Source organism: Telopea speciosissima, chromosome 2 (genome assembly GCF_018873765.1).
Source record: "Telopea speciosissima isolate NSW1024214 ecotype Mountain lineage chromosome 2, Tspe_v1, whole genome shotgun sequence".
In the NCBI taxonomy this organism is placed as follows: Eukaryota; Viridiplantae; Streptophyta; class Magnoliopsida; order Proteales; family Proteaceae; genus Telopea; species Telopea speciosissima.
In genome coordinates this window covers 39,944,174-39,970,085 of record NC_057917.1, presented here as the reverse complement: position 1 = coordinate 39,970,085, position 25,912 = coordinate 39,944,174, and the positions used below count along the sequence as shown (strand labels likewise).

At 45.2% G+C, this 25,912-nt stretch overlaps 2 protein-coding genes across 2 annotated transcripts in view; both read left to right on the top strand.

The window, feature by feature from the left end:
* Positions 1–15,814, top strand: part of LOC122653183 (protein YIF1B-like) — a 38,716-nt gene extending 22,902 nt beyond the window's left edge. Inside the window, exon 6 of the mRNA XM_043847126.1 lies at positions 15,804–15,814. The gene's annotated coding sequence lies outside the window, so the exon portion shown is untranslated. The remainder of the gene's footprint in view (positions 1–15,803) is intronic.
* A 7,567-nt stretch (positions 15,815–23,381) lies between these two features.
* Positions 23,382–23,945, top strand: LOC122650704. Its single transcript, XM_043844097.1, has one exon. It carries the CDS (start codon positions 23,382–23,384, stop codon positions 23,943–23,945), a length of 564 nt encoding a protein of 187 aa, XP_043700032.1.
* The last annotated feature ends 1,967 nt before the right edge of the window (positions 23,946–25,912 follow it).

The window sequence follows — 25,912 nt, the reverse complement described above, 5'->3', positions numbered from 1 at the left end:
TCGCCATAGTTAGTTATTGGTCATGCCACTCAAAAAGAAAATAAAAGTGAACTTCTGAAAACACCCAAACCTCAGTTCTCGATTATGATTATGACTGTTGAGTTGGTGTCTCACATTAATATTGTGTTTTTTAAATCTACGTAATTCAAATCCACCGTTTCATTCTAAAAAAAACAAAATAACAGTTTTAATTCTTTTTGGTAAGAGCATAACAGTTTTTTTTTTTTCTTCTTTTGGGTAGAGAATAATAGTTAAATTTTTTGTTTTTCGGTAAGAGGATTTATTAGAACATGCAACAACTCAAAGATTTGAGAGCAAACACAACTTTCGCAGCCAAAGACTGAAAATAGGCCAAACCGTCAAGCATGTAATAGACAGGGCCTTCCGAGCCAGGGAGTCGGTCACAGTGTTTATCTCCCTTGGAACATAATAGAAATTACAAACATAAAACAAGGATGGTAAATGTAAAATATCATCAACAATTGGACGGATCAACAACGGCAAAGGGTGGTTTCCATCAGTTAAGAATTTGATTAGGTTGATATTATCAGATTCAATAACAACTCTCATATGTCCATATGCTTGTAGATCCATTACTAAACTTGGACGAACAACCATCGCCTCACCCACCAAAATATCAGTGAAATGACCTGGAGATGACACAGCCATAATCGGTGCACCTGAGGAATTCAGCCAGACATAACCAAGACCACCAGAAGAACTATCCAAAGGTAGACTTGCATCATAGTTTTAATTCACAATGAGAAATATAAGCGGGAAGATGCACGCTGCTTTCTATACATTGGTGATAAAAAGGTAATATAAATTCCAATGATCTCTGATGTTATCCCAACACTTAAAAGAGAGATATAATAGGAAACTTTTCCAAATTTTATCCCAACACGTAGAAGACTTAATAGGAAACTTTTCTATGAGATCTAATAGGAATCCACCATACCCTCTCTCACAGTCTCTTGCCCCGGCCTCGCTCATTTAAAAATGATCACCATCCACGTTACTAATGAACACCTAGAAAAGATAATGAAATCTCTGCTTATTCTGATTAATCTCGGACGGAAGTATTTCTAATAAGGAAACTTAATGCGAGTGAGAGAAACAATAGAAAAGAAGAAGAAACTGTTGGGACTCATTGTTTTTTTTGGTAGATGTTGGGACTCGTTTCATGCTCAATAATGGGTCTGACACATCATCAGGTGAGGGTGGCGTAGGCTGACCAGGTCAAAGGAGAACGGTTGAGGTAAAACCGCTCAGGAGGAGGTGGTGCTCCCTATTTCCAGCGTGGGGATAAGGCCCACTACATTCACAACAACATAGACAAAGGGGTATGATCAGGCAAACGCCTCAACAAGGGGCCACATGGCGAGCAGAGGAGATAGGGCACGAAGGCCACTAGAGGGAACGACGGCTGCAACCGCTAGGCAGGATCTTTGCTGGGCCCATCTATAAAAGCCATGGGAGCTGTCGCACATAAGGACACACAACAACTCAACACATCAGTTTTTAACATTTATCTTTCAGCATTTACTTGTTAGTTCTTCATTTTGTTTTTCTTCTAGGAAGTGTACGTTACAGTCATCGGATTATCCATTGGAGGGATCAGGAGCTCATCCACCCCAGTACAGTGGTATGATCTTGTATTGGCTTGTTTATTTCCCATTATTCAATCAGCTTATTCAATTTCTGTGTTTGTCTTTTGCATATCATATAAATTTCTATTGACAATCTTGCGCTTTGTTGTTGAAAATCCCATTGGGACCGATACCTTTAAAGTCTAACCCAAAGGTTCTTAGAGTTACTCAGGCACGAGGGAACCCTAGATTCCCTAGTTGAAAGTCAGATATACGAATCCCAGCCTATTTGAGCCTGCGTCAAAGGTTCTGGCACGCCCTGCACCTATTCCATCCCTGCGCCATTTTATGAGAGTGTTGGACATTTCTTCCACTAACACATTTTGGCACGCCCGGTGGGACCCTCATAGACTTAGGTATTATAATGGGACCAAAGAAGAAAGCAACAAAGACCCACAACAGGAAGGAAGTGGTCATCGAAGATGACATGGTAAATCCCTTGGCCGGCAAAGACTGCTAGGAGACCGAGGGTTCTGATTCTCGGGACACCGATAGTAGCGAGGAGTTATCGCATCAATTCACGATTGCTATGCATAATGCTCTTGAACCTATGTTTGCAGACATAAGACACCTAGTGATTGCTATTAGACCGATCGCGGAGGATATCCGCCACTTGATCCACACGTAGAACCAGGCCGCTAAGAACTAGCAGGCTCGCTTTGACCGCTTCATTAGCAGTCAGGATACTCGTCTCGACCAACTCATCATGGTCCTGACGACCCAGAGACAGGTAACCCCACCAGGGCTAGTCCAACCTTTGGGATTTCTCCTCCCTGAGGCAGCAGCCTCCCAAATTGTTGGACCCAATTTAGACACGGGTCAGACAGGCCGAGGTCAGCAAACTGTGTTTGTCGGGAGTTTAAGCTAGGCTCCGGTGCCGGGTGACCAATAGACGAGATATGGGAACCCACTGTACCAGACGGGAACCAGGACCCCAGCAAACACCATGTTCTTCTTGACCACTCCTGCAGCTACTGACGGAACGCAAGCCGTACCGGCCTACATGGTCCTGCCAGAGGCAAACCTAGCCTATCGACCGGCGGCCTTCGATGGCCAAACGGCCAATACAGTTCCTCTGGGAGCCATGGATCCCTTTGGGTCTGTAGGGGCACCACTGAGCCCCAGTATCAATATCGGTTTACCAGGGGCAAACACCTGTTTGAACCCCATAGCAACAGGGGCAAATGCTACCCCCCTTGGGTGGATACCGTAATCAGAACCAGGCCGGGACGCCTTTTCCTAACCCAGGCCAAAGGGGAGCGGGATGTAGCTCCACGCCAGAGGATATTCTTGATCAGGCACGGGTTACATGGCCTACAACGGGCCCATGGGGGCTAGGATCAAGGTCGGCCATGAACTCATCGCCACCTATAGGGAACAGGCTGACAATTGATTATGAAGAGTTAACCCGGCTGATACAGAACAGCATTGACCCCACTTACAAGCCGGTTGCAAGGCCTATTTATAAGAAGCCCTACCCAGATTACCTGGACAACATCGATCTCGGGAGAAACTAGAAGATACCGGAGTTTACTAAGTTTTCCAGTGAAGACTATGTCCACCATTAAACACATCACCCGCTTTACTGTTCAGTGTGGAAACCTAGGAGCGAATGTTACTATCAAACTTAGACTCTTCCCCAATTCACTAACGGGCTCGGCCTTCACATGGTATTTCCACTTACCAGCCAACTCGGTCCAAAGTTGGCAGGAGATGAAGGAATTGTTCCACACACAATTCTATAGGACTGAACCAGAGACTACCATTGGGGATCTGGCCCAAATGCGCCAGGAATTAGGAGAGGCAGTGGACAAATACGTCAACCGCTTTAAGTTAGCCAAGTATAAATGCCCAACCATCTTATATGAAATCGAGTATGCAAAAATGGCACTTGGCGGGTTACACCTGGAACTTAGAAAATGATTCGCTGGCCAGAACTTCACAGATCTCGGCCAATTGGTGGTCCACGTAGCACCTTACGAGGCACTACTGAGAGAGGACGATCAGCGAAAAGCGTCCTCCATCGGGACCTACTATAAGGACGCCGTCGCCAACAGTTACCTGCTTCTAAGGGCCGACGAACATAAAACAGTCGGCTTTATGGATTGTGAAGTCGACGTAGCAGAAATAGTTGGAGGAAAACCCTACGTTTGCAAGGCTCTGACTAAACAGGCCACGATCGATAAGCAGCCCGAATAGGTGAGGCTGGCCCCTCAGCGGACTTTTGACGTTGGGGTTAAATATTCCTTTGATATATCAAAGGCCGAGCTTATTTTTGATCAACTTCTGAAGGATAAGCAGATCAAATTGCCCCCAGGCCATCAGATACCGATGGGCGGTAATCTCAAAGATAAAAAATATTGTAAGTGGCATAATACTCACGCACATACGACACTGTGTTGTTTTGCAAAATGCTTTGTAGAAAGCCATCATAGAAGGGCGAATCAAATTTTTCGAGAAGGAGAAAGGGGTGATGCTAGTCAATGAGAACCCTTTTCCCGTTAATATGATAAGTATCGATCTGTCAAAAATGACCAAACCCCTAGGCCATGCCGCGACTATCTCCAGCAGACCAAAGAAGCTTGAATTCACAGGATAGATCAAGATTGCCCAGAAGAGCAATCTAAACCCGTAGGCCGTAACCTTCCGAACCAAGGCAGGTCCTACTCAAACCGGGTCTCCCCAAGGGCTGCAAGGGCACCTAGGTCAGACAGAGTGACAGCGAAAGTGTTCGAAGTCGCTCAGAAGTAACCCCAGCAATGTGAGGTATCTATAGGGGGTGAGGAAGCCTCCCAGTAAGGTAACAAAGGAAAAAGGGTGGCACGATCGGAACTGTTCAGTTCATTTAAAGAATGGAGCAACGGGCCTGCCTTTTCGGCATCCAAAGAACCACAGACTTTCCAGTGGGGCGTTTGCACTCATTGCAAGTGACTGATCGAAGAACAACCACGAAGGGGGGACAAACCGTTCTCTGAAGTGGAAGCATCATCAATGTCCCAAGAGAGGTAGAGGGGCAAGGCCAACAGATGGCCGCGAAGCCCAAAGTCAAGCAGGACTCATTATGATCCAAACGAAGAGAGATATGGCACGGCCGCTAGCCAAAGATCATTTGGGAAGGATATCAGTAAGGCGACGCCTGACATACGACCAACCAGGGTCAGCATATCCAGTAGACACCTGTGGCCACTACTGCACGGAAGCCACCGTCAGACCGAGAGCGATCATGCCAAAACCAATAAAGTGGGAAGACTAGACCGTTGCCCACCATCCAAAATTTCTAGCTGTTTCAAATTAGACCGAAATGACCAGGACCTAAAGAAGAAGGTGGCAGCGCAGATAGGCGACCATTAGGCATTCTTAGAGGACATCAAGGGAAGGCCAGACCACGGATGTGACAATGACCAATAACCAACCAACCTCGGAAGCCCCACAGCTAAGCCGAGAGGCCGAAAACCCGAGGGTGGGAAACTAGTCCAGGAGTCCGAAGTGTCCAACTACAAGACTGGAGAAAGAGACTTCGAGATCTCTAAAGAGCAGCCCTTGAGCCAGGAGGCCAACCACACAATCAAACAGGTTGAACAGCTAGAAGAACAGGCCAAACTAGAAGAGGCCGACTTTGTGGACTTCGTGAGTGTGATGTTTGGGTCCGTTCAAACACAAGTCCAGGTTTCCATGCTTTACGTCCTGCCTAGAATATTTAAGTACCAACCAGGTCAAGCAAATCAGCTTGACGATGATGTATTGGAATAGATGACATCTAGGGTGATGGACATTGAGATCTTTCCCCTCGAAGAAAAAGATAAGCAGGCAGAAGATGTGCGAATCGTTATTACTAAAGAAACCGAGTGTACAGTCCACACCCCCATAGTCCGAGAAAGGATACCAGATGTCCTGGGCAGACCCTCCAAGGAGATGTGCCAACACCTGAGACCCCTGTACGTTCATTCACAAGGCAAGCCTATGCCTCGAGTTCTAGTAGATAACGGGGCCGCAGTCAACATCCTACCAGCCAGAATGATGAAGCGACTAGAGAAGGATGAAGTAGACCTCATTTCGGCAGAAGTGTCTGTAACTAATTTCCTAGGTGGGGCCACCAAACCAAGAGGGGTCCTTCCGATAGAATTAAGGATTGGTGAATGTGTTTCCATGACGGCTTTCTTCGTCATGGGTACCTCAGCCCATTACAATGCCTTGCTCGAACGAGATTGGATCCATGCCAACGCTTGTGTACCCTCGTTCCTCTACCAGATTCTCATATTCTGGCAGGATGGAGGGGATATCAAGGTAGTCATGGCCAATAGCAGGCCCTTCACTGTAGAGGCAAGTCACGTTGATGCCATTCTGTACGGAGGACGGGTTGGCCCTATTAGATTTTCAGGGTCCGACGAACATGGGCGACCAACGTCCTTAATCACTTTCGCCACCATAATGGAGGAGGCCTTCCATATGAAGGGGACTTCGGGACCATTAAGGTTGCCGTCCACCAGGGACTGGCAATCGGATGCCAACGGGAGTTATGATAAGAGCAAACCATAAGACGGTTACGAACATCCTACAAAGGTTGGCGGTGTCGCGCCTGGAGAGAAGGATGTTAATGGAAGAAAGCTTGGTGGCCGAAGTAACAGCCAAAAGAGGAGTAGAACTCAGGCCAGAAATTAGAATGGAAGATTTACGGCCTACGCCACCCAAGATGGAGTAGACCTTGGTTGAAGTTCAAGACCCATTGGTAGAAATTAATTTAGGGACGAAAGAGGACAAGCGTCCCATCTTTGTTAGCAGTCTACTTAACCAGTCATTTCGGACTGAGCTTGTAAATTTGTTAAAGGAATATAAAGATTGTTTTGCTTGGGATTATTCGAAGATGCCAGGTTTAGACCAAAAACTGGTTGAACACAGGATAACTTCAGACTAGTAAAATAGTTGCCTACGCGCATGGCGCCGGACATCGTCCTAAAAGTCAAGGACGAGATAGAATAGTTGCTCAAGGCAGGATTCATAAGACTCATTTGATATGTGGAATGGTTGTCTAATATTGTCTAGGTCGTCAAAAAGAACGGCAAGCTGAGGGTATGCATTGATTTTTGGGACCTCAACAGAGCCACTCCTAAGGACGAATACCCAATGCCCATAGCCAACATGCTGGTAGACTTTGCGTCCAAGAACCAGATAATGTCTTTCATGGACAGGCACGCAGGGTACAATCAGAGATATTCATAGCAGAAGAGGATGTGCCAAAGACAGCATTTCACTGTCTAGGAGCGCTTAGAACCTATGAGTGGGTCGTTATGCCGTTCAGTCTAAATAACGCCAACGCAACTTACCAAAGGGCCATGAACGCCATCTTTCATGATATGATTGGCAGGTTTGCGGAGGTTTACATTGATGGCGTGGTGATTAAGTCCAAAGTCAAGGAGGATTACCTCAACCACCTGCGAAAAGTGTTCAAAAGGATGAGGCTCCATGGCCTCAAAATGAATCCCCTCAAGTGTGCTTTTGGGGTGGCGGCTGGAAATTTCTTGGGGTTCCTGGTCCACCGAAAAGGGATCGAGGTAGATAAAAATAAAACCAAGGTCATCAAAGAAGTGAAACCACCCACCAATAAAAAGGTGTTACAAAGATTCCTCGGCTAGGTTAATTTCCTCTGACGATTCATCTCCAACTTGTCTGGCCGAACCAAGCCATTCTCCTCGTTGTTAAAATTAAAAGCAGGCAAGGATTTTCGTTGGACTGCCGACCATCAGAAGGCATTCGAAGCAATCAAAGAGTACCTTGCCAAGCTGCCTATGCTGGCACCACCAAGAAAGGGAATACCTTTGAAATTATACATTTCGGCCACAGACCATTCCATTAGGAGCTTGTTGGCCCAGGATAATGAAGCAGGAGTCAAGCAGGCCATCTTCTACCTCAGTCGGGCTCTAACGGAGGTCGAGCAACGATATACCGCTATGGAGAAACTCTGCTTGACATTATTTTTTTCTTGTTCGAAGCTACGGTATTATCTATTACCCACGACGGTCAAAGTACTATGCCAGACCGACGTTATCAAGTATATGCTCACTCAACCGATCACTAGAGGGAGAATTGGGAAATGGACCTTAGCACTGGTGGAATTCGCCCCATAGTATGTTCCCCAAAACTCCATTAAGGGTCAGGTGTTGGTCGACTTTCTGGCTGACCATCCTCATATCCCAATCACCGGGGATGAAGTATAGGGCGAAGCGTAGGAAGTCACGTATGTCGCCGTTTCACCGTGGTTGCTATCATTTGACGGATCTAAGACCAGCCAGGCAGCCAGAGCGGGGATAGCAGTTCAATCACTGGAGGGAGTGGAATCCCAACTGGCGGTGCACTTGGGCTTTACATGCTCAAATAACCAGGCCGAATATGAGGCCCTCATTATAGGAATGAAGATCCTCCTCGCAATGGGAGCCCAATTGGTAGAGATAAGTGGGGATTCCTAATTAGTGATCAAACAGGTGGTGGGAGAATATCGTTGCAAAAGCGAACACCTAATTCATTATCATTCGTTGGTTTGCAATCTGGTCATTCAATTTGACAAGGTGTCTGTGAAATATGTCCCCCAGCTAAGGAACCAGACGGCCAATAGCTTAGCACAGGCAGCGTCAGGTCTACGTTTTGTGGAAGATTGTCTTGAGAAGACCATTGTGGTACAAAAATAATTATTTTCGTCAATCCTCGACCTAGACCAGGTGGAGGTGAACTAGGTAAAAGACACCCAACCTGACTAGAGCCAGTAATACAATATTTGAGGGACCCTAGCCTCAATATGGACAGGGGAACTAAATACAGGGCTTTGAGCTATGTTCTGGTGGGAGAGGACCTCTTCAAAAAGGGGAAAGATGGTCTGTTGCTTAAGTGTGTCAGCCTCAATGAGTCAATGGTAATAATGGCTGAGGTTTATGAAGGAATCTGTGGTGCACACCAACCCGGTCCCAAGATGAGATGGTTAATCAGAAGGCATGGGTATTACTGGCCCACTGTCATGATGGATTGCATAAGACATGCCAAGGGATGTTAGACTTGCCAATGGCACGGCCCAGTACAATGGGTCCCGACCGTAGAATTCAATACGGTGGTAAAACCATGGCCATTTAGAGGATGGACCATGGACTTGATCGGGAAGGTAACACCCCCAGCCACAAAGGGACATTGTTTTATAATTGTGGCAACTGACTATTTCACCAAATGGGTAGAGGCCGTTTGTCATACCCCAAACCACCTCTGGGAGGATTAGGTAGGTGACCCGAATTGCGTAACGGCAATCCGCCAAACTCCACGGATCTAGAAGCAGTTAATACATTCATGGTCCCACATTCATCACTTTACCACAAGTAAGATCAAAGTGTTGCAGAGAAACTACAATTATAATAACAAAAGAGAAAGCGTAGCGATACGGGAAATGACGGTGATATATATACATACGTTTTGAAACATTTCCCAGTACAACCCACAAATTGAGAAGTAAAGCTGACAAATACAAAAGCCAAAAGAAAATAGATACATATATATATATACAGGGCGAGATAACTCAACCCAAAAAGAAAGAAAAACTAAAACTGCACCACACGTAAGATGGGGATAAAATCCTAACAAAAACAAAAAGGAGTCTCCAAGACAAAAGCATCAAGTGCACTCCTCACTGGTCTTCATCAATGACCACCGAGAATGCATGCATCATCGGCACGACCTCCATCGGGGTCCACACCAATATCATCATAACAATTAGGGCTCTCCTCCTCGTAATGAGCCACCATGCCACAACGGCATCCACCTGCAGAATCATCTAGAAGAAAAACATATATAACAGAGTGTGAGCCCCACTGAGCTCGTGAGCAAAGCATATCATCATACATGCACATGCAACCACAATCCACATGATCCTACACGATATGCAAGGCCAGATTATTTATTAGCCACCTAACAATACAACTAAGTCAGGTTAGTGCTACTACAATCCCCAATACATGTATCCTTGGTGTGGGCTTGGTTACCCTTTCCCACGATACACGCATTGAGTAGTTGGAGAGGACCAGCCGGCTCCAGCATCTCCCTACCTAGGTCAGCTCGATCGGCCCTCTGGATTAACTCCTGGGAGGTAACCGACTCAATATAATTCCACCAAATTGGTGCATAATCTTTATATGTGGCATATAGCAAAAAATTCACCTTTCGGTGCTTCCCAAGCTTATAGCCCAAGGCTTCCCGGCAAATTTGCCCTGGGGCATCCCAGCTGTGCTAAAGCTTCCCGGCGTAAATGCCTCTAGGGTTTTACGGTAGTCCTCACAGTTATCCAACACCCTAACCTCTGTTGGCAAGGGTGCGTAGCACGGGGGATGAAACTCTAGCCCCATGTCTATATGGCATCGTATGAGTCGGGCGGTGTCAATCATATCCCATACTATGGGCTACCATCGGCCTCATTTCCAAGCCGACTACGACATCTAGTCTAACATTCACAATCATCATGTAAAAATCACAATGTTGATCAATAGACAATCAATGTGTAATAATTTTGAGTAATCGAATAGAATTTAAATAACACAGCATTTATAATTTAAGAATTTAATTGTCGGCATAATAATAATACAGTTACACATACAAACACGATAATATTTCACTCACCTTGGTCTGGTTCTAAGAACTCAGTTGCAAATTCAAATCCGACTGCAGTCTCACTGTAGGCCTCGAGCGCGGGATCAAATCCTAGATTTAAATCCGAAATTTGTCATTTAATATTCCAAACTATTTTTGGATGTCCTAGGGTTGATCTAAGCTTACTGGGTTGACTCGGTGTACAATTGTTCATCACTTGGAATTCTCTGGGCTTGCACTGGGCCTTAAGCCTATGTCCTGGTGCATCATCCAGAGATGGTGGCCTAGGGGTAGAATGGTCATTTGTTATATTAGTACATGTTCCTAGGTCATATTAGTCTTACAGTGCTGTCCTCAGCTTGACAGTGCTACAGGACCAACACAGGCAGGGTTTCCAAGACCTGCGGGGCCCACTTGGGTTCCCAAAGCACTCATACACATGGACAGATGTGGGGAGGGGCATTTTGGTCATTTTCCACCTCCCTACACTGTATCATGGCTCTAGGGTGAGGATTCCCAGGAGCATACTTCGCATTGGTCCTTGTGGATTTTCAATTGGGCCCACCACTTGGCTGACAGAGGCTGTCCAGACAGCCCAGTAAATAGTAACACAGGGTATCTTCAGTTATAAATCACTGTTTTGACTGCATGCAAAGCTTGATTCAAGTGTAAAATAGTAATCCAAGGCTGTTACCACCTAGGGTTAGGTTGCATGCAGCCAAAGCATGCAATCAGGACCACAAACAGCTTGTTTTCTGTGTAACATAGCAGTGCAGCTAAGCACAACTCTGGTTTCGGTTCCAGAGATAAAAATAGATGTGAATATCATCATAAAAACCTCAGATCTTCCATGCTTTATGCTTGCATGGTAGATCTGAGATGGTACATGGCAGCCCCCAGCTATTCTGGGCTGCCAATGGCCAGATAGCATTCAAAATCACAGAGATATATGAGGATGAACAGTAGCAGCACATGAACAACATCTTAGGGGTTTGATTTTATACCTGAATGCACAGGGGCTTGCTCGAATCAGTCCTTGAAGGTAGGGCTGCTCCTCCTTCTTCTCCTTCTCTTCTCCTCTTCTTCTTCTTCTTCTTTCTCTCCTTTCTTTCTTCTCCCTTCCCCCACGATTTGAACAGTAGCCAAGGGTCTAAAATGAACCCCTGGCACTGGTATTTATAGCCCAGCCCTTGACTAGGGCCTGTTTGGCTGCTAAGGCCTATTTTCAAAATGCATTTTTAACTGCATTCTCAGCCATTCTAGGCACTCAGGTGGGGTCCACAGTGATCCAAGGGTATGAGGTGGTCCCTCAGACTCCCCTCAACATATGGAGGGTGCCCATGCCCAATATGGGTGGTCCCCATAGATTAAATCATTAAAATAATGCAGTTTTGCACTCTGGGCGATGTCTCTGGGTGATGTCTGCATCACCCAGTGCATCGCCCAGACAATTCAGCAAGGCTGGAACTCTGTGGGCTTGCACAGGGGTTTGACCTAGGGTCAGGGCCTTGTACCCACATGCCATTTAGGGTCTTTTGTACACATTTCCATGGGTGGGTCCCACATTTATGAATAGGAGAGAGAATACCTGGAGTCCAAGCAGTACATTATGCTGTGGGCCATGTAACTGCAGGGATCAGCTATCCACCTTCTGACAGGTATATAGGAAGAAATACACAGGGTTTCTTCATCAACTTCAATCACTGGAGTGATACTCCACAGTGTGCTTGGGTTCCTGTCCTTCAGTCAAGATTCTAGTCAGTCAGGGGCAGGGTTTGACATTTCTCCCCACCTTACAAAAATTTCATCCTCAAAATTTGCTTACCTTATAGTTCGAAGAGTTGGGGATATTTCTCTTTCATTTCTTCCTCACGCTCCCAAGAAGCTTCTTCTATGGGATTGTTTCCCCATCGAACCTTTACAAAGGCGACCATGCGGTTACGAAGATTATGCTCCTTCCTGTGCAATATCTCCGTAGGCTGTTCTTCGTAAGTCATGTCCACGTCCAACTGCTCAGGTTCAGTTGAGAGTACATTTATCGGGTTGTTGATGAACTTTCTTGGCATCGACGCATGGAAAACATCGTGGACACCCTACAAAGATGGAGGTAATGCCAGTCGATATGCTACGGGTCCCACTTTGTTGAGAATTTCATATGGACCAATGAACCTTGGGCTCAGCTTGCCCTTCTTGTTAAAATGTAGCAATCCCTTTGTTGGAGATAGTCGGAGGAACACTTTTTCCCCGACTTCAAATTCAATGTCCTTCCTTCGATTATCGACATAACTTTTCTGTCTTGATTGAGCCACTTTGATTTTCTCCCTAATGACATCCACTTTGTCACAGGTTGCTTGTATAATCTCTGGCCCGAGATATTTTCATTCACCAACTTCATCCCACTATAGCGGAGTCTGGCACTTCCGACCATAGAGAGATTCGAATGGTGCCATGCCAATGGTGGAGTGGTGACTATTGTTGTATGCAAATTCCACCAAGGGTATGTGAGCATCCCAACTATCGTTCATTTTCAAAACACAGGCTTTGGGCATGTCCTCCAGAGCCTGGATAGTTCTTTCTGATTGTCTGTCCATCTGCGGATGGAAGGCTGCACTAAGATTTAGTTGAGATCCCAATGCCTTTTGTAAACTTCTCCAAAACCTTGAGGTAAATCGAGGATCTCTATCAGACACAGTACTGACAGGCACGTCGTATAAGCGGACTATATTTTCTATATATAATTGGGCAAGCTTCTCCATTGAATAACTTATCTTGATTGGTACGAAGTGAGCTGCCTTTGTCAGTCCGTTTACAATCACCCAAATCGCATTCATGCCCTTCCTAGTGTTGGGCAGATTTGTCACAAAGTCCATAGTAATCCTTTCCCACTTCCATTCAGGTATAGGGAGTGGCTGCAATAATCCATACGGTCGGTATCTCTCTGCTTTAATTTGTTGACAGGTGAGACACTTGGACACATACATTGCTATGGTCTCTTTCATTCCAATCCACTAGTAATACTTCTTCAAATCCTTGTACATCTTCGTGCTTCCAGGGTGAATTGTATAGGGTGAGTTGTGCGCCTCTTTCAGGATTCGATCTTGGACATCATAATCATCAGGCACGCACAATTTGTCTCGAAACTTCAATGCACCATCATGGGCCAATGAAAAATTTGGGTGCTTGTTGACTCCTTGTTGTACCTCATAAATAATCTTGGCCAACTCGGGGTCTAATGGTTGCTTTGCAATTACTTCTTCTCATATCAACGGCTGTATATCCATAGTTGCTAATTGTATAGCCATTCCTTCGATCACGAGTTCCAGATCAAACTTTCGAGCTTCTTCTACCAACTGCTCGCTTATGACCAAGGAAGCGAGAGATGCAGTCTGAGATTTTTTGCTTAACTCATCTGCTACAACATTGGCCTTTCCAGGGTGGTACTGGATTTCACAGTCATAATCCTTTACCAGTTCTAACCACCACCTCTGTCTCATATTCAGCTCCTTCTGGGTGAAGAAATACTTCAGACTCTTGTGATCGCTGAAGATTTCGCTCTTTTCACTATATAGATAGTGTCGCCATATTTTTAATGCGAAAACCACCGCTGCCAACTCTAAGTCATGAGTGGGGTAGTTCTTCTCGTGTTTCTTCAGTTGTCTTGAGGCATATGCGACCACTTTACCTCTCTACATCAGAATGCCACCTAATCCTATCCTGGATACGTCAGTATATACCACCATTCCACCAGTTCCATCCGAAATGGTTAAAACTGGAGCCATTACTAACCAGTTTTTCAATTCCTGAAAGCTTTTCTCACACGCTTCATTCCACTCAAACTTGGTGCCCTTCTTTGTAAGTTTTGTCATCGGTGCCGAGATTCGTGAGAAATTTTCAATAAATCGTCGGTAATACCCGTCCAATCCTAAGAAACTTTGGATCTCAGTGGCACTCTTCGGTGTTTCCCACTCGAGAACTACTTTTACCTTGTCTGGGTCCACTTTAATTCCATCCTTGGTGACAATGTGTCCCAGGAATCCGATTTGGTGAAGCTAAAATTCACATTTACTGAACTTGACGTAAAGCTGGTGTTCCCGCAACCGCTGCAACACAAAGGTAAGGTGTCGAGCGTGTTCTTCTTCACTCTTGGAGTACACCAGAATGTCATCAATAAACATAATGATGAACTTATCCAACACGTCATGAAATACTCTATTCATCATATCCATGAACGCTGCCAGGGAGTTGGTTAACCCGAACGATAAGACCAAAAATTCGTAATGTCTGTATCGAGTTCGGAATGCCATTTTATGAATGTCGCCGCTCTTGATCTTTAGTTGATGGTATCCGGACTTAAGATCAATCTTGGAGAAAAATATCGCTCCTTGTTGCTGGTTAAATAGGTCATCAATACACGGCAACGGGTATCGATTCTTGATGGTCAGCTTATTCAACTAGCGGTAGTCGATACACAGCCGCATACTACCATCCTTCTTCTTAACGAACAACACGGGTGCTCCCTAGGGTGATACGTTGGGTCGTATAAAACCCTTCTTTAGCAGGTCTTGCAATTGAACCTGCAACTCCTTCAATTCAATAGGTGCCATTCGATATGGTGCCTTGGATACCAGTGTTGCATCAGAAAATAGGTCAATCGCAAACTCTATCTCACGGTCAGGCGGTAGTTGAGTCAAATCTTTTGGAAAGACATCAGGAAATTCCCTGATGACGTCAAGTTCCTCTAAAGGCTTTACCTTTGCCTCGGTATCTATTATTGTGGCCAGAAAACCTTGACATTCTTCGTCTAGCAACTTCTGAGCCTGGAGTGTGGATAAAGTTGTCCTTCTGGGTTTCCTTTTTGGTTCACTTTGATAGGTGAAAACTGACCCATCTTCCAACTTGAATACTATCTTCTTTTCCGCACACATGACATTTGCTCCATAGGCAGACAACCAATCCATACCTAATATCATGTCAAAATCCTTCATATCCAGCTTTATCAGCCGTGCGGTCAAGTTCCTCCCATAAATTTCCACCTGATAGGGGTTATAGATTTCTTTCAAGCTCACGACACTACCCGTTGGTGTGCTAACTACTGATTCGTGCCTGATGTCTCTCGGTTGGTCTTCCATCCTACTCGCAAAAGTGATAGAAACAAAAGAGTGGGATGCGCCCGAGTCGAATAACAATCGCGCAGGTATGGTTGAGACACTCAGGGTACCTAGGGTTCGTATATAATTTAGGTTGCATAAATAAACCAGTTGTTCCCTACAACTCAGTAGTGTTTAGTAGACTTACCTGTCAATACATTGGGATTCATCTCCGCTTCTTCATTGGTTAGCGCAAATACCTTTCCTCACGTTCGATTGTCCCATGGCTGAAAAGGTCTACCGTAGGACTGATTTGCCGAGTTGTTGTTGTACCCACGCGATTTGCACTCTTTAGCCATGTGCCCTTCCTTATTGCACACGTAGCACTTATAAGGTGGAACAACAGGTGTTGAGGCTTGGCTCACTGGGCTTGTAGCTGGTCGGGCTGGCGAAGTTGCTGTTGTCGCTTGACTCGTAGCCGGTTGAGTAGGTCAATTGAAAGCGGGGGGAAAGGATTCTGACCCACGTTTGGCCTATGGTACGGAGTTGAATTGGGGTATGAGCTTGTTCCTTGATAAACTTTGTTTGGCCATCCAAAGGTTTGAAAGTTACTTGGCCTTTTGTTTGACCCAGGCGACAACGTAGTCTTCTCTTTTTCCTTCTCTTTAAGTCTGTCTTCCATGGTCTTCGCCTTATCGACCATCTGAGCATAATCCTGAATATCCATAATTGACAGTACAGACCCGATCTCGGGTTTGAGTCCCTTCTCAAACTTCTTTGCTTTACTAACTTCCCCTTTCAAGTGTTCCGGAGAAAAATGGAACAGGTCTTCAAACCGCTGTTGGTAATCTAGCACTGACTTGGTCCCTTATACCAATGCAAAAAATTCAGCTTCCATTCTGTCCCTAAAGCTCTCTGGGAAGTAGTTCTTGAAGAAAACCTCTTTAAATTGCTCCCACGTGGGATTCGGGTGAGTGGCTTCCAAATTTGGCTTAGTGGCCTTCCACCAAGCTTCAGCCTCATCCTGTAGCTGATAACCCGCACATATAAGCTTTTGTGAATCCGTGCACTCGAGCACTTCAAATGCCTTCTCTAGGGCGCTAATCCACCGCTTCGGCTGCATTGCCTCAGAAGTCAATTGGAAAACGTGGGTGGTTGGAGTTTCTTGAATCTCTCCATCACCTTAGCAGTAGAGTTTTCCACCAAGTGTTGAGGCACAGGTGGTGGGAAAAGTATGGGCCGGTTGGGTGGTGGAGGTGGTGCTGCATGCTCATGCATCATGGTTGCAAATTGCGTAGACATCTGGCCTAGCAATTCCTGTTGTTGCTGCATGGTTCGCATCATAGTGGTCATGAACGTAGTTACATTGCTGGCTGCCACATTCGGCTGAGGTGCCGCAACAGTGGCTTGTGCAGCCGCTAGTACCTTTGACGAAGCGGCGGATGCCTTGGAATTTTGGGCTTCAGTCCCATTTGGCAGTTCAACCTCCGATATAACACGAGGTTGTTTTCCTTTACGACCACCTTGAGAACTTCTTGTGTTGACCATGGTTGCCTTTTTGAAAAGAGCAACACACTCAATAATCCAACACTTCTTTTGAGGTCAACAAAATAATTCCTAGTTTAAACATGTACATACCTATTCCATAGTTCCAGTGAAAGTTGTCGTCATTCCAGCAAGGTGGATTATTATCTTTGGGTCTGTTATTACTTATATGTATATTTTTTTTGAAGCGTTTCTCTTATTTATGTTCTTATTATTTAAGTATTTTATGCGATGACAAACTATGCATGACACTACATGATAGATTTAAAGTTTTTAACCAAAAGCTTTTAAATATTACCTGAACCTAACAGGCAAGTAACTCCAGCTTCCTTCCGGTCACAAATTCCATTGCGAGCAGGTATTCTATGTCAGCTCTAACTTCCTCGGCTGAGGATAGATAAAAATCTCATTCCCCTGGTCCATTAATAGCAGCAAGGGCTAGATAAAAGTCCAACCGGTTCTCGGCTCGGGGTAGTACTAGATGTATCCGTCTTAGTCTCTCTCTTAGTTGCCTAATATAGATCATGTTGCTGGGGTCTCTAGTCTTGGCTGAGGAAGTAAGTCCTATCATAAAGAGGTTCTAAGCATCAAGTTACTATACATACTTAATTAAAGGAATTAAGTACAGGGTTATAGGAATTTAAGTGACTACAATCAATAAAGATATAATTAGGTTGGCTCGAGGTACCTTAGCGTCTAAAGAGCTTAGATTGACTAGACACCCTATTAGATCCTAATCTTGGCTGACCTAGGCTATGGGTATAGTAAGACCTACGCTCACTACACGTCGTAAATATGTATTACAACATACCTACATATCTATGTTTGGGTTTTGCATAGCATCACACCACTCAGTTCGTACATACACAGTATTAGGCACATAATACTGAATATTTACACACACACACTGTTTCTTATAGGAGTATATGTATTTATCTATCATTAGATATTTAAACACAAGAGAAAAATTCCAAATTCCTACGTGCTTTATGCTAGAACCCCAAGTAGTGATCATATTCTCCTAAATAGGCTATTTAGAAATATTTGTATTCATTTAATTATTTAATTTGAATAATTATTTAATATTTTTTTATACATATCATGATTATTTTATAAAAAATTATATTTTTTTGTTTATTGGGGTTATTTTAGGCAATACCAAAGTTTCCATGAGTTGTTACACAAAAACAACAACATTTTAATCTTTGGGCGATGTCTCTAAGCGTTAGATGCATCGCCTAGTGCTATCGCCCAGAGAATCGTGGCTCAGATATAACAGTCCAAGAGGGCCCCATTTTATTTCATTTCTTTCCTAAAACTTTCTAAACTCCTAGGGCAGACCTTGGAGGGTTTGTGTGACCTTTTCCACTCCAAATCCTTGCATTTCTTCGGGTCTTTCGCGAATCCACGCAAGCCTAGGTAAGATTCTTTAGTCATTTTCACTACATTAGGTCTTTTCTTTGTTTCTTCTTGTTTTAGCTAGGGTTCTATCAATTTCCTTTGCCCTAACCACTCCTTTTCTTCTCTTTTGTAGCCTAATGTCTACTAGTCACCGTACGGCGAGGAAATCCATAGCACGCAAGAGGCTAAGATCCGAGAGCGAACATTCTTCTTCCTCTACGGTGCCACCTTCTTCTCCTAGGGATGATTCTTCATCGGAGGAGCCAGAATTCGATCGGTTCCTATTCTCTAGGTATGAGCATTCTAGGGATTGGGACAAGTTTAGGTCCCTAAAGATTGTCAATGGCCGAGTAGTACAGGTGGATGACTTCCATTAGTACAATCTATTTATTAGGTTCAACACTTTGGGTTGGGCCTCTATGTTGACACCCACAGAACCATGTTATCCCAACTTGGTTAGATACTTTTACTGTAACTTGGTGCCATCTGGGGCACAAGAGTTTGGATTGGAGAGTAGAGTGAAGGGGGTGGATATTAGGTTGATCACCACCACACTAGTAGGGATCCTGGGGCTTCCCAACACTGGGGAGAGGTGCTATTACAAGCCCTGGATTGACATTTTTTAGATGTTCTCTTTAGAGACCAGGAGGAGCGTCTTTAAGGTATTGACTAGGTCTGAGAGTACACCCAAATCTGAGGCTTCCTATAAGCCTAGTGCTAGCATTATCAATAGGTGTGTGACTTACAACATCTACCCTAAGGGCGGAAACAGGGGTAGCATTTCTATGATGTGGGCCTATATTACTTACTGCTTACTGGGAGTGGGTAGAGGAGGTCCAGTTATAAACCTCCCATACTTACTGCTTCAGGCCATGCTATATCACGCACAGAACCCCTCTGATGGGAACCTTCCCTATGGGAAGTTCCTTACTTTGGTCTTCCGGCACTTCGAGGTTCCTTTGGAGGGTGAGTACGTAGAGAGAGATAGGTCTAGGCCAATCAACAAGACCTCAATTCTGAAGATGAAGGTGCCAGGGGGTGATCCACAGGAGGAGGAGCAGATGGAAGTGTAGGGTGCTGATGAGCAGGGTGAGGAGCTTGATGACTTCGAGGGGATTGACACACAGTTCACAGATTTGCCCACCTATGAGGTAACAGGGGCCAGTAGCTCGCATGTGCCAGAGCCATCTGAGTGGGCATAGGTGATGTCACAGTTTCAAGGTCTCAGTACTCAGCTCACTGATATAACGACTAGGATGGATCAGGGCTACTCATCTTTAGAGAGCAGAGTGGCATCTATAGAGCAGTGCCTAGACTTTTGGGACAGATTCTACTGCGTTGACTCTCGCCAGTCTCATCCTCCACCGAGCGACTTGCCACCGACTGAGTAGTACTCCCGATAGCTTCTACATGTGCAGCCTAACTTATTATGTAGTTCAGACCTTTCTTATTTTTTCTTTTTATAGTTTATGTAGTTTCCCTTAGGTGTGGTGTATATATGTTTCTTTTTTTTTTTCTTCTACTGATGTAAACTTGAAGGTAGTACCTTCCATCAAACAGTTTGTAGTGGCTCGGCCATAGTTATCTTTAAATTAATGGAATTATTGCATCTTTATCTTTTAATTACTTCTACCTCCCCTGTAGCTTTTACTTGATTACATGTTTTAATGTTGGTGACTTATTATTCCTATTCTGCATCCCGTGAATGCAAGAAGAGCCTCTCGCTCTGATACCAAGCTTTGTCACACCCTAAACCACCCCCTGGGAGGATTAGGTAGGTGACCCGAATTGCGTAATGGCAATCCACCAAACTCCACAGATCTAGAAGCAGTTAATACATTCATGGTCCCACATTCATCACTTTAACACAAGTAAGATCAGAGTGTTGCAGAGAAACTACAATTATAATAACAAAAGAGAAAGCGTAGCGATACAGGAAATGACGGTGATATATATACATACATTCTGAAACATTTCCCAGTACAACCCACAAACTGAGAAGTAAAGCTAACAAATAAAAAAGCCAAAAGAAAATACATACATATATATATATACAGGGCGAGATAACTCAACCCCAAAAAGAAAGAAAAACTAAAACTGCACCACAAGCAAGACGGGGATAAACTCCTAACAAAAACAAAAAGGAGTCCCCAAGACAAAAGCATCAAGTGCAGTCCTCACTGGTCTTCATCAATGACCACCGAGAATGCATGCATCATTGGCACGACCTCCGTCGGGGTCCACACCAATATCATCATAACAATTAGGGCTCTCCTCCTCGTAATGAGCCGCCATGCCATAGCGGCATCCACCTGCAGAATCATCTAGAAGAAAAACATATATAACAGAGTGAGCCCCACTGAGCTCGCGAGCAAAACATATCATCATACATGCACATACAACCACAATCCACATGATCCTACATGATATGCAAGGCCAGATTATTTATTAGCCACCTAACAGTACAACTAAGTCAGGTTAGTGCTACTATAATCCCCAATACATGTATCCCTGGTGTGGGCTTGGTTACCCTTTCCCACGATACACGCATTGAGTAGTCGGAGAGGACCAGCCGGCTCCAGCATCTCCCTACCCAGGTCAGCCCGACTGGCCCTCTGGATTAACTCCTGTGAGGTAACCGACTCAATATAATTCCACCAAACCGGTGTATAATCTTTATATGTGGCATATAGAAAAAAATTCACCTTTCGGTGCTTCCCAAGCTTATAGCCCGAGGCTTCCTGGTAAATTTGCCCTGGGGCATCCCAGCTGTGCTGAGGCTTCTCGGAGTAAACGCCTCTAGGGTTTTATGGTAGTCCTCACAGTTATCCAACACCTTTACCCCTGTTGGCAAGGGTACGTAGCACGGGTGATGAAACTCTAGCCCCATGTCTATATGGCATCGTATGAGTCGGGCGGTGTCAATCCTATTCCATACTACGGGCTACCACAGGCCTCATTTCCAAGTCGACTACGACATCTAGTCTAACATTCACAATCGTCATGTAAAAATCACAATGTTGATCAACAGAAAATCAATGTGTAATAATTTTGAGTAATTGAACAGAATTTAAATAACACAGCATTTATAATTTAAGAATTTAATTTCCGGCATAATAAGGATACAGTTACATATACATACACGATAATATTTCACTCACCTTGGTCCGGTTCTAAGAACTCGGTTGCAAATTTAGTTCCGGATACAGTTTGGCTGTAGGCCTCGAGCGCGGGATCAAATCCTAGATAGAAATAAAAAATTTGTCATTTAATATTCCAAACCATTTTTGGATGTCCTAGGGTTGATCTAAGCTCATTGGGTTGACTCGGTGTACAATTGATCATCACTTGGAATTCTCTGGGCCTTGCACTGGGCCTTAGGCCTATGTCCCGATGCATCATCTAGAGATGGTGGCCTAGGGGTAGAATGGTCATTTGTTACATTAGTACATGTTCCTAGGTCATATTAGTCTTACAGTGCTATCCTCAGCTTGACAGTGCTGTAGGACCAACACAGGTAGGGTTTCCAAGTCCTGCGGGGCCCACTTGGGTTCCCAAAGCACTCATACACATGGACAGATGTGGGGAGGGGCATTCTGGTCATTTGCCACCTCCCTACATTGTATCATGGCTCTAGGGTGAAGATCCCCAGGAGCATACTTTGCACTGGTCCTTGTGGATTTTCAATTAGGCCCACCGCTTGGCTGCCAGAGGCTGTCCAAACAGCCCAATGAATAGTAACATAGGGTATCTTCAGTTACAAATCACTGTTTTGACTGCATGCAAAGCTTGATTCAAGTGTAAAATAGTAATCCAAAGCTGTTACCACCTAGGGTTAGGTTCCATGCAACCAAAGCATGCAATCAGGACCACAAACAGCCTATTTTTAGTGTAACATAGCAGTGCAGCTAAGCGCAGCTCTGGTTTCGGTTCCAGAGACAAAAACAGATGTGAATATCATCATAAAAACCTCAGATCTTCTGTGCTTCATGCTTGCATGGTAGATCTGAGATGGTACATGGCAGCCCCCAGCTGTTCTAGGCTGCCAATGGCCAGATATCATTCAAAATCACAAAGATATATGAGGATGAACAATAGCAGCACATGAACATCATCTCAGGGGTTTGATTTTATACCTGAATGCACAGAGGCTTGCTCGAATCAGTCCTTGAAGGCAGGGCTGCTCCTCCTTCTTCTCCTTCTCTTCTCCCTTCCCCCACGATTTGAATAGTAGCCAAGGGTCTGAAATGAACCCAAGGCACTGGTATTTATATCCTAGCCCTTGACTAGGGCCTGTTTTCAAAATACATTTTTAACTGCATTCTCAGCCATTCTAGGCACTCAGGTGGGGTCCATAGTGATCCAAGGGTATGAGGTGGTCCCTCAGACTCCCCTCAACCTATGGAGGGTGCCCATGTCCAATATGGGTGGTTCCCATAGATTAAATCATTAAAATAATGCAGTTTTGCACTCTGGGTGATGTCTCTGGGTGATGTTTGCATCGCCTAGTGCATCGCCCAGAGAATTCAGCAAGGCTGAAACTCTGTGGGCTTGCACAGGGGTTTGACCCAGGGTCAGGGCCTTGTACCCACTTGTCATTTAGGGTCTTTTGCATACATTTCCAGGGGTGGGTCCCATATTTATGAAGAGGACAGAGAATACTTGGAGTCCAAGCTGTACATTATGCTGTGGGCCATGCAATTGCAAGGATCAGCTGTCCACCTTCTGACAGGTATGTAGGAAGACATACACAAGGTTTCTTTTTCAACTTCAATCACTGGAGTGATACTCCACAGTGTGCTTGGGTGCCATGTCTGGGGTTCCTGTCCTTCAGTCAAGATTCTAGTCAGTCAGGGGCAGGGTTTGACACCGTGCCCATGTGATCGGTCACCCAGACCGATATCATCTAGTTTTACAAACCTAAATTATCCATAGGTTTGGATTGCCCGAAACCATCACCTGCGATAATGGCTTAGTATTTACTGGGAACCAGGTCCTTGCTTTTGCTGTAAGCCATGGGATCACCATAACACATTCCACGCCTTACTACACCCAGGGGAATGGCCAGGCCGAAGCAAGCAATAAAATGTTAAAGAATTGCCTGGCCAAAGTGGCGGAGGACAACCCAAGGAGATGGGCAGAGTTGCTATCTGAAGTCTTATGGGCATTCAGGACATGGCAACGAATAAGTACTGGGACTACGCCATTCACCCTGACTTATGGGCATGATGCAATCTTACCTATGGAAATAAGCGTCAAGTCTACCAGGGTGGCATTCCAACAGAGGTTCACACCGGCTACCTATAGTGAAGCCATGTTGGTTGAGCTTGAAGACTTGGATGAAGAGCGCCTCGTGGCCTTTGACCGGATACTAGCATCTAAGGAAAAGTTGGCGACGACCTATAACAGAAAGGTGGTTGCTAAGAACTTCCAGAAAAGAGATCTGGTGCTAAAAGCCATCCTGCCAATTGGTTCTAAGGATCCTGCCTATGGTAAATGGTCCCCTATTTGGGAGGGGCCATTCATGGTGCACCAAGCACTCAGGGGCGGGGCCTATAGGATAAAGGAAGTAAAAGGGGCTGTCCATTTGAAGCCCATCAACAGAAAGTTTCTAAAAAGGTACTACTCCACGATGTGGGACCTGGGATGAGGAACCACCTCATTGCATCCAAGATGATCGACACAACTCAGTCAGGCCGTGAAAAGTTTTAAAAACCAGACAATAAGAAAAGTATTCACACTAGGGGACATATACCCTAGATTTTGGGACAGGCACGCAGGCCTAAATAAAACTATCCTTGGGGAATGATCTCCAGAGTTTAGCCCATCGGGCTTTCAACTCGATTGCTTCCTGTTGGGAAGAAGCCAGTTGTGCACCCCGCCTAGTCTTCAGTTTGGACGCTTCTGCAGCAGCAACCTTAAGAGGTTCTATTACCTTGCATAAGACGTTGAATTCCGTAAACGAGCTCTGCGCCAATTTATCCTTTTCTCCCCTCGTACGATGGGCCGTAGCAAGTTCGGCCTCCAAACGAGCGATCTCAGAATCTAAAGAGGTGAACTCATCTCGAAGTTGCCTGGTAGCGTTGCCCGATTGCTGGAGTTTGGCTTTGGATTCCTCCCACTGGGAGGAGAGAGCATCTCCATTTTTGATGGCCTTCTTCAGGTCTCGAGCAGACTTGAGAGTAGGAGGGACTGTAGTAATCAAGTCAGGGATAGCAGGAGTGGCCTTCACGACCCACGCCTTGGCCGGATCTGGAAGAGAGGTATAGGCTGAGAGGACTTGGAGTGGTGCAGTCAGAGCGAGCAGTCGATCAGAGTTGAACTCCCCAGCAGGAAGCTCAACAAACTCAACAAACAACCGCTTGGCCTTCTCAACTTTTGAAGAGGTAGGGCCTAGGGCCTCTGCTGCAAGATCTTCACCAGGGACCATCATGTAGTCTACCAAGGCAGAATCAAAATCAAAATCCTGGGGGAAGGGAACACACAGACAAGGAAGGGCACAAAACCAACAAACCAACAGGAAAGGCAGCATAGTAACATACCAAGAGATTTGGAGAAGGACTCTGGGCTGGAGAAGGACTTTGGGCGGGAGAAGGGCTAGAAGTGCCAACATGTTCACCCAAGCTTATGACCTTGGAAAGTGGGGATGAAGTAGCAGGGGCTGGTGGTTTCGAGGCCACCTCTTTATGAGAGCCCACTGCAGGTACATCCTCCTTTGAATATGAGGCAAGGTTTAGGAGTGTTGGGGAGGACGATGAATAGGCTTTCCCTAGGTTACGCCTAGAGCGCCTTAAGAGGCCTGATGGTGCCTCTAAGGCCTCCTCACTGGTGGTCGCCTCTCGAAGGGAAACATTCCAGGGGGGTTTCCATGCGACCTGCTTCTTTTTCCTTTAGGACTGCCATACTATCAACGGGCTTGTGGGGCCTAGAGGAGGACCTTTTCGCTTGAGGGAAGCCTCATTACCAGTTTGTTGAGAGGAAATAGGCCAGATAAGGCGAGCTTCTGTAAAAAAAAAAAAAAATACAAGGAGGGGCAACCGGTCAGAAAAGGTAAAAAAGCATATAGGGACAGGATAACAAGGATACCATGCTTAGCAAGGTTAACGACCTGAACAGTGTGCCTCGTACGAACCATGTCGTAGTCATCGGCGTATGCACCAGAGAATTCAACACCACCTGACCACATCCAAAGGTGGGGATCGACGAATTATGCGATGCCAAGACTGGCGTCAGGCAAAGGTGGTTGCCTATCCATGAAGTTCTTGAAAGAACGGTCAAAGCTACTCATGTCCACATAGGCCCTTTTGGCAACCTTACGAGCGTTCGTAGGCCGGGCTGGGAATTCATAGCGTTTCTCGCATCGAATTTGATCTACGGCCAGGTCATACCGCCTTTGCATAATGCTTTAGTCTGGATGGTACTTGATGCCAAAGGCCTCCTCATACTTTAAAATTGAGTTCAAGGGCGACTTACTTGGAACGTTCTTGACAGGGCTCTTGCCTTTGGTGTCCTCCATCTGCATGTCAGAACCAGAATCAGTATCATTATTAATTGGTGGACAGGCTTCAACAACCAGGACAACAAAGAAGGTCAACCACCAGGCAATGAACTCAGGAG

Coding starts and splice junctions, on each gene's coding strand:
- LOC122650704 (XM_043844097.1), top strand. CDS start 23,382: ATGTTAAAGAATTGCCTGGCCAAAGTGGCGGAGGACAACCCAAGGAGA.